The 14,654-nt window shown below is 34.3% G+C and overlaps 1 protein-coding gene across 5 annotated transcripts in view; it reads right to left on the minus strand.

The window, feature by feature from the left end:
* LOC127259341 (serine/threonine-protein kinase ATM) overlaps positions 1-14,654 on the minus strand; it is a 36,543-nt gene that overhangs the window by 15,775 nt on the left and 6,114 nt on the right. For all 5 annotated transcript variants that reach the window (XM_051286615.1, XM_051286616.1, XM_051286614.1 and 2 more), the window contains 25 exons: positions 14,095-14,143; positions 12,358-12,429; positions 11,873-12,016; positions 11,685-11,774; positions 11,393-11,577; positions 8,941-9,547; positions 8,773-8,844; positions 8,519-8,683; positions 7,694-7,819; positions 7,493-7,620; positions 5,670-5,826; positions 4,436-4,482; positions 4,288-4,351; positions 4,117-4,191; positions 3,914-4,033; positions 3,036-3,221; positions 2,748-2,869; positions 2,593-2,662; positions 2,342-2,469; positions 1,884-2,025; positions 1,586-1,726; positions 1,341-1,439; positions 1,191-1,237; positions 719-911; positions 439-630 (listed from right to left, as the gene is read on the minus strand). In XM_051286615.1, the coding sequence (XP_051142572.1) occupies positions 439-630; positions 719-911; positions 1,191-1,237; positions 1,341-1,439; positions 1,586-1,726; positions 1,884-2,025; positions 2,342-2,469; positions 2,593-2,662; positions 2,748-2,869; positions 3,036-3,221; positions 3,914-4,033; positions 4,117-4,191; positions 4,288-4,351; positions 4,436-4,482; positions 5,670-5,826; positions 7,493-7,620; positions 7,694-7,819; positions 8,519-8,683; positions 8,773-8,844; positions 8,941-9,547; positions 11,393-11,577; positions 11,685-11,774; positions 11,873-12,016; positions 12,358-12,429; positions 14,095-14,143 (3,421 nt within the window). The remainder of the gene's footprint in view (positions 1-438; positions 631-718; positions 912-1,190; positions 1,238-1,340; positions 1,440-1,585; positions 1,727-1,883; positions 2,026-2,341; positions 2,470-2,592; positions 2,663-2,747; positions 2,870-3,035; positions 3,222-3,913; positions 4,034-4,116; positions 4,192-4,287; positions 4,352-4,435; positions 4,483-5,669; positions 5,827-7,492; positions 7,621-7,693; positions 7,820-8,518; positions 8,684-8,772; positions 8,845-8,940; positions 9,548-11,392; positions 11,578-11,684; positions 11,775-11,872; positions 12,017-12,357; positions 12,430-14,094; positions 14,144-14,654) is intronic.

A 14,654-nucleotide genomic window follows, 5' to 3' on the forward strand; every position in this document is an offset into this window, starting at 1 on the left:
ATAAAACTACTAACTATAAACTGAATGCTCATTAAAATTCCACAAAAGCACACCACCGCACTATTTTCAGAAAAGCTCACAAATATTGCCTCAGCAGTAATGTCTACAGACAAGTAATTTATGCTGCTAATTGATTGTGCATTGCATGTGGTGGTCAAGACCCTTTATGTTGACAGGACGGAGGAGAATCTGAAAGAATTACGGTGATATGGTTTTTGTTGGAGGAAGGTAGTTATTTCATAAATGAATATTTGAACATTTGCTTTCTACAAAATCATCAATAACTCAATATGAAGGTAGCGAAAAATATATGGCATGAACTAAACTTTCCTCAGTGACTTGTGTTGGGAAACTGCAGACCATTGACAGTAAGAACTGGACAAGCATAAGAGATGAAGCAACAGCATAAGGCAATTAAAGGTAAATAAACCAACTCACCCGTAAAGCTTGTGAGGCCATGTCAATCAAGTCAACCGAATCATCCATTAAATATTTCTTTAAAAGCCTCATAAGAACAGCAAGAACTTCATTGGATATTCCAGAAACCAAATGTGTGTGCGAATCTGCAGCACTGGCAGCCTTGCTCCCAGGAAGATGAAAAACAACACGATGGGGATCACTAATCCCAACCTGTATATAAATATTAAAAAATATTAAACAAACTTCTGATGCAATTGTGAAAAGCAACAATGAAATAACGAGATAATTTCTCTAATACCCTAGATATAAAATCAGAGATCAAAGCCCCTAAATGATCTGTGTTGTCCAAGCTGCAGATACGAATAAGACCCCAAGTAGCCTGAACAATTTCATTATCTGAATGCCAATTTTCATCATTGAGAAATTTCTGATCAGGCACCTTTCCTAGATGCTTCCCCTTTGTGAACATCCTTGCATGCAATGCTTTCAGACTGCAAGTCAAACGATGTACAAAGGTTTTATGCCATCTAATATGAAAGATATAAATTTGAATGAAGTTTTCCTTTTGATTATCTGTGACAATAAGCGTGTGTATGTGCCACATAAACTTCATTTCATCCACAGACATGAATCAGAAAGAAAAGAAAAATACAACTAGAAACAACACTACAAGAGTAGAAAAAAGATTTTCCAAGCAATTTCCAATGGCAGTGCAAGAAGCGCCTACTTGAAAGATTGGCAGGAAAAAAGGAAAAAGGGAGAGAAAGTACGTGCAAAGAAGTAATCTCGGGGGTACATATTGAGATCTCTTCACAAACTGGAAAAGACAAAATCAGAGCCAATGGTAAGAAGTCGAGGAAAGAATATTACAATTTAATGGGCAATCACCAAATTGAACTTGATGGAACCTTTTTGCTTACACTTAGTAAGTGAGCTTTTGGTGAGTATGTTTTACATATTTTCTGGTGGAAGCTTCTCAAGTCATTAAATATATCAAGTTCAGGTAAGGGCTCTAGCTCCTGTCACATGTTGACAAATGATCAGAAACAAGTGCAATCAAAATTGAGGAAAGTTGAACACACCAATACATGAGGTTGGAAAGATCAGGACTTTATGTCAAGTATCAGAAGAACATTATGATTGTAGACAATACAATAAATCGTACCTGAATGTATTCATACAGAGATGAATCAGATCCAGTTGTTAATTGTTGCAGCAACAATACTACTTGAGAAGATGCAGTGGCAGAGAGAATTTCTGAAGATTCAGAAGCAGTGCAGCATGCAACCAACTTTGACACTAAGAACTGAGTACCAAAGCATTGGGGTATATGTAAAGGTTTGGTTGAAACAGAAAAAAAGGGAGTAAAATATGTTTTCACCTGACCTTGTTCACCTAAAGCTCTGGGGAATATGTAGAAGTTTTGTTGAAACAAGAAAAAAGGGAAGAAAATATGCTCTCACCTGAAGCTGTTCACCCAATGCTCGTGTAGTCTCCATTGATGGGTTTTCCCTTGATATCTTCAATAATGTGGAAATGATACAACAGCATTGATCCATTAAAGGATGGCAATCAATGAGTTGACAAATCAAATTCAAAAGGTAACTGCTTGACACAAGGGGGAAATAAAGTCAGGAAAGTATAACTATAAATGTCACATTAAATCTTTCAACTAGATTTGGGGATTATGTCCGTTATAGCATTCTGGCTAAAACTTAAAAGGATTAATGATCATAGTGGAAGGAACCAGGCATAATATGAATTCTAATAACAAATAATTGGGTTGATAATTCAAACAAAGGTAAGGAACCAACTCTCTTTAAATTTTCAAATAAGAGATCTCTAATGTGAGAAATCTTCCAGTCAAGCAGCGACCAGTGTCCTAAAGTTCTAGATTTAGAGGTTCGTAATTAATACTCACTTGAAGGTACTAGGAATAGCAGCTCGATATCCAAGTAGATTGACAAGCAACTCAATGGCAGCTAAATGATTAGATTTATGCCGGGGATGAGCCGCAGAGGTAACTTTGTAATGTATATCAACTATAAACTGCATAATAAAGATGCCAAGCATTCAATAGATGAGAATTCAGCAATGCTTATACAGTAATTTATAGAATCATGATGCTTGCAATATCCTAATATGTTGTTATAAAAAAATAAGAAATATCACCATAAATACTCTGTCAGCTCTAAAAATATTAATCTTGTCCACAAGGGCGCAGCTATCAGGAGGATCATCACTGGCACAACCAGGAAAAGTTAGAAGTATACCATGCAGTAGTGATAGGAATATAGTTTGGAAAACTAAAAGAAGGTAGGTAGTACCTATCCAAGAACCCATCAACAACGTTTTGTATTGCTGATGTAATTGTATCCTTGGAGAAATATGGAGATGGAGGATCAATAACATTGGAAGCTAAAGATAAAGTGTGATTTACAATAGAAACCTGCATGCAAGAAAAGCGACTAAGAAAACAACTCAAAGTTTCTTATAATTCAAATATACTAAAAGTTTGAAAGAAAATAGATCTTATTTTAAATTTCAATAAACAAAGTCATTTCACAACTTTGTGAAATTACAGAAGGTACTATTAGTAAAATTGTGGAACTTACCATTCGCTTTTTAATTAGTTCATCTCTTTCATGCTCAGATATATCAGCAAACTTTAGAATAGAAGTTTCTAGTGCCCTGGATCCCTTGTGCTGCATAGCTTTCTTGTCGCAGTGTAAGGCCATACAGATAGAAAAGATGTGCACAAAATAATCTCTACATAAATCAGCATAAGGCTGGCAAGCAATCTGTGTAACAACAAATGTTATCACTGTAAACCAAGCTAATTCAAATACCAAGTCAATGTGTTTATATATAATATTAACTTAAAATTTAATACCGCGATTAAAAACTATATGATGAAAACAAAAATAAAGTTTTAAATAATGTTACACTAGTGTAAAAAAAAGTCTTTTTCTTGGTAGGTTTGTTAACTTGGGGATTTTCTTTCTTCTATATATATATATATATATGTATATATGTTTTCTGTGGGTGTATCTGTCTTTTGTTTTAATGTTTTTGAGGTAAAATATAGTTGTTAGATGGGATGTTTTATATAGAAAATGGGTATTGAATGTGTTGCTATTGGAGGGAAATTAAGAAAATGAATATTAAAAAGAAATGAGAAAAAAATCATTTGAACAAGCCCTTTCTTTCTTAGAGAGAAATATAGGATTGCTAATCATTTAGAAAAATCACAGCATGTTCTCGGTGAATAGATTTAACTATTCATTCATTTCAAAGAGAAAGATGTCATGAAAATTAATTAAAAATCTTCACATAGTATTTACAAGCAATATATAAAAATGTACATGGAGATTTAAAAACTGGAATGATTAGTCCAAATAGCACAAGAAGCCAACAATTCAAAACTTGAAAGAAACAAGAAAAGATGAAATTGAAAATTACAAAAAAAGCTCAACTCAGACATGTGTAGTACCTTAGCAATCCACTTTATGCTTGAAGCTTCTTCCTCCAAGACCAAAGCAGGAAGGAGCCACTGGCAACAATATTGAATGAAGTTTTTCGGTTCGATATTTGCCACATAAAGATCTCTAGTCTGAAGACAGACAAAAGAATAAAAAAGGCTTTTGTAACACCATATACACATTATAGCATTAACTCAATAAAATCACTTATTACCTCAACAAGGGAAACTAGGCTTACACTACATGCAACCCAACAAAAGATTATGCGTCCCATGAGTTCTTCCATATACTGGGAAAAATGGAAGTACGAAAACAGCAAAAAATTGAACTTAGAGGCTTTAGATTAATTGAAAATAATGCAATATTTAAAATCAAGACAAAATACCTTTGCCCTATTCATGTACTGCAGTTTTGAAGATAAACTATCAAGGGCACAACAAATCAATTCCCTGAAAAAAATAAATAAATAAATAAAATTAAATCAAATAGGCAGGCAGAATTATGAAAAGTTAAAAAATTAGCTATATATTCACCTTTGTGAGGGCTCAATTGCAGCAACAACACAAATTGCAAAAACAGCCTATACATGAAAAGGTTAATTAGATTACTCTACTTGAAAACTGATAGATCTACAGCATTAACATCATAACATAACTTGAGAAAGACACATTTAAAATAAAGAAAAAAAAGATCAGCTTAGACATTTAATTTGTATCTTCTAATGCAAATCTCGCATGACAAGGTTTACTCAACCCATTTAAATAATCATAGGAGGATATAGACATATCTAAACAAGAGTGTGCAATGCCTAACTCATGCATGGAGTAACTGCAATGAAATGCAATATATAAAAAAATGTAAAATTAAAGTAGCTCCCTATGTGTGCCAGCAGGTGTATAATAAATGCTCTCACGTGATAACACTAACAGCATTAACAAGAAACTGTTGATTGAAAAAAAAAAAAAAAACTGTTGATTGAAATCCAATATTTTAGGATGGTCAAAATAATTAATAAAGTACATCAACAGAATTATACTTAATCAGCATAAATTAGTCACATGATATAAGTAACTTCCGCAGAAGCTTAAAATATTGTGGTTTAGAAAGTAGATAACGTAACGCAAACTTTTAAAGTCATAAATCACAGGCTTGGGGTCTAGCTGGTTTTTTCAGAAGTCGAATGCAAACTTATATAGACAAAGTTGAGACCCTTACAAACCAGCCGCAACTATAATACTTCACATATAGTACGGTGTTTTTTCATTTATTCTAAATAAATCTTACACATGGGCAAACGAAATGGTTCGCAAATTTACAAGCTTCACAGCAACAAACAGTAGCTACCCACACCCTCATTTTGAAAGCACAAGACAACTTATCCTTAGTTCAATGGTACAGACACAAATTTTAATCCGTCCTTGTACCTCACTCTGTAGTAATATATTATTAGTAATGCACATTATAAATAATATTAACGCACGTTTGATCTTTTGTAATTTCAAACTGAAATAAACACTAATCATCTGCAAAATTTTCAATAAAAATACACTATTTTCTCTAACAAAACATCACATCAAAATACTATTTAAAACAAAAACTCAAATCAAAACTCCATTTCAAATCAAGTTCAAACCACAACCAAACAAACCTAAGTGCATATAATATAGGGTGTTACTTTCATACCTATGTTGAATGCCATGGTGTCCATCATGGGCAAGTTTTCCCCCAAATAAGTTTTAAATAATAAACAAAAGGAATTGTAAGTACCTGTAACTCTATCTTTTCACTGTGCAGTGCAAGATGCATCAGAGTTACTATAGCAGTTTCCATGATTGGGCTAGGTTGGGGACCAGCAGCTAAAACTTCCTGAGCTCTGACAACTTTTTCCATCGAGTAAACAACTAACTTCACACCAAAATTTGAACTGAAAAAAGATATTATGATTATGTGTTTGAAGAGGCAAAAATCAACGCAACAACTGCTGAGAATAACATGCAGTGGAACCGTAAGTCTTAACAAGAGCAATGAATCATCAGAGCATGAAAGGTCATAGGTAGTATAGATATGGTTACAACTTTTCATAAACATCCATCAGTTTGGAGTGCTAGCTTCAATGAACAGATAATTGCATCCTCCCTGTTGGAGAAGTTAATTTATATATAAATATACAGTATACACCTCCTTGTCAAATTATCTTTGCAGGTTGCAAGGAGCTTGTGATACATCAAAGACACCAAAAAAATCATATACAGGCTGAATATACATTAATTTACATCCAGGACGTCTAGGCTAAAACTTACTCATTGAAATTGATTCCTAAACTTAGCCAGTCTGCAAATAACTCACTTGGAAAATTGTTACTAGACCTAATGATAAATCATCTATTAAAACCTTATACTTTTCTAAACAGGTCACTTCTCCAGAAACACAAAGAAACGTTTTCTTTAAAACCATCATTTAACAGGGCATAAGAAGAAGTTCCCAACAAACAAAAACCTGGTCTTTTATCAAGGTAACAAAGGCAGAACTCTCTTAACTCCAGTCTCAGTCAGTCAATAACGTATGCATGTCACATAGTAGATAAATGGTCCAAGAAAATGCAGAACATATAATCTTCTTTTCAGAACCTACATTTTTAAGGAAATTAAATCTATTCTCATATTATTATTATTTATTTGTCCGTTCCTGTGGAACATTTAGAGTATAGATGATGACACAATCAACATGATTTTTGGATTCAAGTGAAAAGGCTAGATATGTCTAGCAGGGTTAGAAAGGCACAAAATCTATTTTTTCTGTGCAAATAACATAATCTCAAAATTATTATAATTAAGTTCAGGTATAAGAATATTAGATAACCTATGCCTATAAAATGTCATATAGGTCTTTCATCAAAAGATGGACACAAAGTAAAACCATTTAAACAAACTTGGTCTCCCAACCAGAACCAAACCTTCAGATTCCCAATTCAAACCAAAACCTCCATTGTAGTCGGATCAGGCCAATAAAAAAAACAAAAAATTCCAAATCTTATTACGAAAACAGTGTCAATGCCAGAAAGGCTTAATAGGCACATAACTCATCTCACGCTGTGGATGAGATAACAATTTGTTACATATTATGAATTCTAGTTAGCACGATTAGTGCTATAAGCGCAATAATCTTGTGATTTAGGTCTATCCATTTCAATAAATATCTATATGTACCCATGTAATCTCAAAGAAGGCCAATATCTCAATTTACAACACATTTTTGCTTCCAATCCTTAACACTATTTATGAAATGCTTGTGAATACAGCACAAGACGATGATGATTTAAATCAATATCAACTCGAACAAGGAGACTGAAAGCAAAACAGAAGACTAAACCACAATCCACAGAATGTGGATTATCAACTGAGACCAAATATTAATTCAGCCATTGAAAGAATCTTATTAATGTGTCTTTCTGAAACAAGTATTTCCATTAGTAATTAACAAGTATTGCCATTAGTAATTAACGTGGTGAACAAGTATTTAATGTTGAACACCACCATTATTATGGATGCCCACAGTTATCGAGTAAAAAACTAAAATAAAATATTCCCTACCAAATATCTTGAAAAAGCTCAAAATGGCCATCCCATGTCTGGAAAAGGACACCAATCCGGCGTGCTAGGCAAAACCTAACCCGATAATCAGGATCTCGGAGTAGTATAAATAGCTTCTCGATCATTGACTGCTACAAAAAACAGGCATAAGCAAAACTTGGCATCAATAACTAATACTTGATTAAAAAGTCACTAGATTACCTGAGCAATTTGGGGTCTGAGAGAGACAAAATTACACATGCAGTCCACAAGTTTAGAGCGATCACACCAATCCAAAATACAATTCTCAAAGATTTTATTCATCAAATCTCCAAGAGAAATTAAGCACTGACAGAACAATGAGAAAATTAGAGAAAACACAGATTTATATCGAGAAAGCATATTTAATCGTGGGTTACAAACACCAATTTGCAATATAATGATTAATCAAAGTAAATGAAAACATATAAAAATACAAGTTAAAAAGCCTCTATTATTTGTCATTTTAACCTCACATAATGCTGCCAAGACAATGAGGAATAGGCTCAATATTTGAAGCCAATGGATTAAGCAACAATAACTCAGTTACTATATTGTTAATTGGTATAATCATAAAATGTGGTCATAATGATTCCTTTCCAAGACCAAATTCACCAAATACCGTCATGCTTTCTGAACATGGTAATCCTCATTGCATATGCAAACTACTTAAAATGGTTATGTACTAGTTGGTTAGTATTTACCAATAAAAATCATAAATTCTCTTGTTCTCCATTCTACTTATGTATAGTCAGTCACCAGAAAAGGGCTAACACCATGATGTACTACAATATGTTGATTGCTTTTTCCAAAAAAACATCATGATAGAGTTCATGTTTACTCTCCTGCAAGTAACATCTAAAAAACAAAACTAGAGAAGTTAAACTCAATCGGAATCTTCCTTGCAGACATAGAACACTTAAAGGCATCCTCCTACTCAAATATGCACACAAATTTCAAAGCTCACCAGTTAAACAATTCTGACATGCTTAAACATGCATACCATACCTCTTCAGAAACTGTTCCCCTTGAAGATTTAGTAGCAATATCATGCTTCCCACGTTCATTGAAGAGTAAAAGGCTTCCAACCAAACTACAAATGCCAACTAGAATATATGAACAGTGGAGCCTAAGATTGTCCCCCATGTTTAAAAATTCAGCTAAAGATTTGACCTGCAAAGGGAGTAATCAACTGTAAATCACATTATTTTAAAGTACTCACGGAGTGAAATCGATTGGCAGTTACAAATACAAGGAGATACCAGATTTGATAGCTGGATGCTGGAAGACCAATGAGGATGTTGACAGAGAGCAGAAAGTAAATTTCCATAAACCTGCTCTTACATCAAAGTTGATGAATTATTTACCTCCTTAAATGATAGTTGCAACATTTCAAAATCTGGGAAGAGAACTATTTGAAAATGAAGTACCTTTGGATCACTCTCTTTTTCCAAAAGATTATACAACACTTCCCATGTTACTGATGGTAGAATTGAGAAAAAACTTGACAGCATTAATAAGAAATCAAGTTTTTGGTTTACTAATGAAGTGGAAACTCCTGGAGCAGGATCATCATCAATGCTTAAAACATTGGCATCACTAGATCCACTACTCCAATCCAACTCCATGTCTGAAAGCAAGTTTTTGCTGTGATTTCGGGGGGCATCATCATCAACGGAGCGGATCTCCAGTTGACCAGGAATGACTATATTTGGGTGAAGATTTTTCCTGTATCCTGAACATCCTTCAAACAGCTTTGCCAGGCTTTTCAAAAGTCTCTCCATAGACTCAACAATGCAAGCATATAATCCAGCAGTAGTATCTTCTTTACCTTGCCACTTGCTAAGGAGAGGTGAGCGAATAAAGCTCTTAAAAGAAGCCACTGTCAATCCTCTGTTACTGAAAATCGAGTTCAAGCCCAAACAACCAGAAATGGTATCATTGTCTGTTTTCTCAACAGCTGACACAGCATGTTCCAGAAAGTCCAACAGGGATTCTCCCAATTTGAGAAAGAAAGGGGAGATGTCCTCTCTGATTCTGAAAAATATAAAAATAAATAAATAAAGTGCATCACAAAATGAATAGGAACAAAATAATAAAATGCATTTGCATTGTCGACTATATGCATAAAAACTGGTGTATGTAGAGTTAAATTAGGATAGAATATAGAATAAAGTTAGGATAGGAATATCTCTGCACACACAGGCGTGAAACACGGTTGGTTGGGCCGGGGAACTGGGTAGGATCATGGTATTTGGGTACATGTATGGATTTGGCGCATCAATTCTGGTTGTAAACAGTAACCATCCCATTCATGTCTTTGATTAAGTCCGATGTCTCCGCCGCACCGCCATGTCGTGTAGACTAGCTAACCCATAACCGACCAAGTATGCACTAACCACCACCAAAAGTCCAACTGTGGCCATCAATTTGCTGGAGAGAAACTTGGCAAAATTCCGTATGCCTTTTTCTGTCCGCCAAAGTGCAACTCCCAACCTCCACCATCGGACGCATCGTGTGCCACGATTTGCTACGCTTTGTTTGGATTTGGATTGTTTCATTTGGTTTGGTTGGTTCGATTCTGATTTATTTATATCCCTTTGGATTTAAATTTAAATTGCAATTGGTCAATCTGATTGAGCAATTCGTTTTGCCCTATGATTGATTATGCCCAAACTGAAAGCTTCCACTTGGATTACCAAAATCTTGTTCTTATTCACAGTTGTTTATGGGAAAAGTTGAATCTGAAATTCTGCTCGTTCAGGTTTTGTTTTGTTAGAGAGAATTTGTTGGGAAGCTAGCATCCCCTTTTGGGTCTTTCACAACCTTGATAGAAGAATATTCTTAAGACTTATAGGTGTTTCACATAATTATTCTCTTGTGCTTAATGCTTATGAAGTTTCTACAATAGTTCTGTACTATTGTACATGATTTCACATATTGCTATTAGAAGGAAGATTGTTAGTGTTTGAAATATGTTGGTTTTACATTATGTATTCTATTGTTTGTTTGAAAGATGTTGTAGCACATCATTAATTTTTTTTATGTACATATGGGAGTCAACTAACATGCCCCTTCACGTGGCACGAAGATATATGCCGGATGGGGACGGTGAGACTCGAACTCGAGACCTATGACTCTGATACCATGTTAGATGATTTGACTGATCACCTCACCTAAAAGCTTAAACTATTAGGGATATGCATCATTAATTTAATTATCTACATACGAAGTCAACCAACAAAGTCCAAAGATAACTTGGAAATGTATTCACCAAGGCACCAAATGGAATACAAATCAACCATGTTTGTAACAAATTCGGCATGATAAATATATATATACTAAAGTTTGAGGAAGAAATTTGACTATATACACAACATTGATGTAGAAAGAATTAGATTAGAATGAAAGAAAGAATTTAACTATGATAGTGTTATTAATTAATGCTTATATAGAGATGTGTGTATTAAGAATATATTCACAGACACAAAGTGTCATTTTATCTAAAGCAAAAGAAACAAAAAAGCTGCTGCCGCAACCTGATCCGAGATATATATATATATATATACAGAAAGAGAAAGAGAGAAACTTATCCGAAAAAGCATGGAAGCACAACATATAATTATTGTGATATAATGTTATAGTAGTCTTACTTTTTAACAGAACAAGTGGAACAATAATTGCAAAAATCTGGCAAACAGAAAATGAAACAAAAGAAAATGGAAAATTAAATGAGCATTTATCTAATCAAGTTTTGAGCAAACTGCTGTGAAAGAAACCACGAACTCTTACAAAAAAATTTGCTAAAGAAAGATGGCAATTTAAAAGACAATTTTTATATGGGAGAAAATAAGAAGAGTCATGAGGAGCATAGAGACTGACCTTGTTGAGTATGACCAGTACATGAAATGAGATATGAGAGCACACATATTGATGACTTCTGAGATGAGCAAGTGATTAACATTCTTATCCTTTATACATTCAAGAACAGAATTTTCCAACTCATCAGCTAGCTGATCCCTTAGTTTCCGGGGGAGACGTATTTGCTTGTTCTCAACAAAGTTGATCTGAGTATAATTTTGTTGATATCAGAGACACAGGAAAATAGTGCAAAACTAAGGTTATTCCAAGAAAAAGGACATAAATAAAAGGATTAAGCAAAAAGATACAGCACCTTTGGACAAGAATCATTCTCAAACTTTGCAAGAACTTCAACCGAACAATCAAAAAACTCGTACAGCTTTTCATATGACTGCTCCACTTCCTAGATTCCATAGAATTCAATGACAAACTAAATGTGGCACTAATTTAATAATGGAGATAGAGAGGTCAGAACATTTAGAAGTCTTTTCACAAATGTACCTTTGTCCCTTCCTCCATTGCCTCCAATACATATATTGGTAAAAATCCTTGAGTCTCAGTTATTAAAGGAGCAGAACCAACACAGAGGGAATATGCAGTTGCTGGTACTGCAGCTAGTAATTGCTCCTTCAATGGAAAGGATTCCTACATGAAAATATAGCATAATTAACACTTAAAACAAGGAAAGGAAACAAACTAAAATGAAAGGATGTGGAATATGCCAATATTAAGGAAATACAAATTTGCATTATGAAGCATATTCTAGTAAACAGAAAATCTTGGTACAGCATTTAGGGTCTCGTACCACAACATTTTTCAACAACAATAATAATAACAATAACAATAACAATAACAATAATAATAATAATAATAATAATAATAATAATAATAATAATAATAATAATAATGGTGATGACAATGATCATAATAATAATAAGTTGACAAAAAGACAACAGATCATAATTATCGGATCATCCAGAACAAACCTTTGAATTCAGAAAATCCAAACTTGTTCTCAACATGTTCCGTCTGAGAAGTAGAGCATCTCTAGGATCTCCCTACAATTTGAAAAGTAAACCATAAACTTAAAATACTCGTTAGGAACCACTCGTCCAAGTGAAAATGTTCATCCATAATTAAATGCAATGTGTAGGTGTAACCAATCCATATTTAAGACAAATGCAGGAACATAACTTTCAAGAACCAAGGAAATCAACTGAAAATAGTTCAGTGTTCAGTAAACTAGGATCTACTGGTATCAGAGATCTTTTCAGCAAAATATCTTAATCCTTTCAAAACATACTAGGATAGAAAATTCAAATACAGCAGGGTTATCTCTCACGTCCATGATTAAGGATCCTTAACCAGCATGGCCATTACCACAGATTTATGTTGAGCATTACTGAAGAAAATGCACTAGGCTGGATTTATGGCATTACTCCTCCTTGGAAGCATGATGTGAACTTCAATAGCCTCCACCTCTACAATTCTAGACATCCCAACATTACTTTTCACCACATATCTCGGTCGGAAAATGAATTGGACGGCTTCTTTCAAAACATGAAGCTGGATTGTCTGACAATTTTTCAAATTGGCAGAACCCTCCTTCCAATCATGACATTGCCCCTAGGTGTAACAGACCCTCCTTATCATGACATTGCCTTGTCCCTCTCTTTAGAGCCAGATGGAGACTGCAACTTACTGCTACAAAAGTGTGCCATTGGACAAACCTTCCTTGATCAAACCTTGAATCCATTTCCTCCATGCCAAAAACAACATACTCCCAAATCTAGCAAACTGTTTAGCACAAATACCTTCCTCATAATTTGGTCAGAAATATGTGGTCACTTGCTCGAAGTCAGGTTTCATTAAAGATTTTCGCTATGGAGAACAGAGTATGAAAATGGGATATCTAACTTTGCAGATATCCTTTTGACCAGAAGGTTCAGATTTGGGAATCGTTCCTTGAGGTAATTCAATCCCCCACTTTATCTCACAACGATATAGACTCATTTGGAGGCATGTTTTGAATGGAGTCCTTTCATACTCCTTACGTTGGATTTCAACTCAAATCTCCACCAACCCTGGCCTCCTAGACAAGCTATTTGATCTCTTAATGCAACGCTTAAAGTTAGAATCATCGTTTGGATGATTTTTCGCAGTGACCTCCCAGTTTGAGTCCCTTCTAACAAAGGTTGTTGTATTCCTGATGTAGCTTGCTTTCTTTGTAGATCATCAGTCATTTCTTCACTCAACGTATCCCACCCATATTTGGGTTCATTTCATTATCGAAATGGTATCCTTTTTATCAGTAAGCATTGATGAGTCTAGGAAGTATCACATTAATATAACAAGTTTAGATTGCAATCGTGTCCAGATCTAGTGGAGTGGACTGTGGAGTTTATATCAATTAGGCTAGAGATTTTAATTTTATCCCCACTACTCTATTTGTAACAGAAAGCAATATCTCCTATTTCCAACAAAATATGTTCACACTAGGGCAATAGTGAGACACTGTGCATCAACTTTAACCATTAGCCTTGCAACAAGACTAATGACAATAAGAAAGAGTAAAATCCCAAAATTCAATAAAGATATCTGACCTAGATGGGGAATTTTTTCATGTTCTAATAAGAAATATATAGTGAGAGAAATGCACAAGTCGTATAGCAGAGTTTCACAGTTAGGTTGCATAAAAGAGTAGGGAGGCTTGAGAGTGTTACTTGTGAAACTCTCCTTGAAAAGTAGCACGAGACGAAGCATAAAATGGATCTGTAATGTACACACATTAGAGACAAGTAAATATGTGAAGATCCTCTATAAAACATGTGTAAGTCATATTACAATAGTTAACAGAATACAGATTGGTTAGAAAATAGAAAGCTTATGCACTCAAAAAGAACAGCAAACAGAAAATCTACAGGAGCACAGCAACTGCACTATGGGCTGGCACAGAGGGAGACTCGACGCTAAATTAGTACAGTAAAAATGACATCTTGCAGGCGCTATCATTTTAACTACATGTTGAAACTTGAATAGATTTTATAGCATTTATCGTATTAGACCAAATCATATTTGTAATATCCAGATGTTATCTTAACACAAGCACACCTGAGAACATCCTCTTTGCAAAATACTATAAAAATTAAGAAACAAGCCAGACAGGCTTGTTGGAAAATTTATTAATCTAATAAAAACCTTTATCAAGCTGGGTATATTATTTCAAGAAAAGATCATTTGTACAAAAAGTTGATTACCAAAGTCTCCAAAAATATACTAGGTA

Source organism: Andrographis paniculata, unplaced genomic scaffold (genome assembly GCF_009805555.1).
Source record: "Andrographis paniculata isolate CXL003 unplaced genomic scaffold, ASM980555v1 Contig60END, whole genome shotgun sequence".
Taxonomy (NCBI): domain Eukaryota; kingdom Viridiplantae; phylum Streptophyta; class Magnoliopsida; order Lamiales; family Acanthaceae; genus Andrographis; species Andrographis paniculata.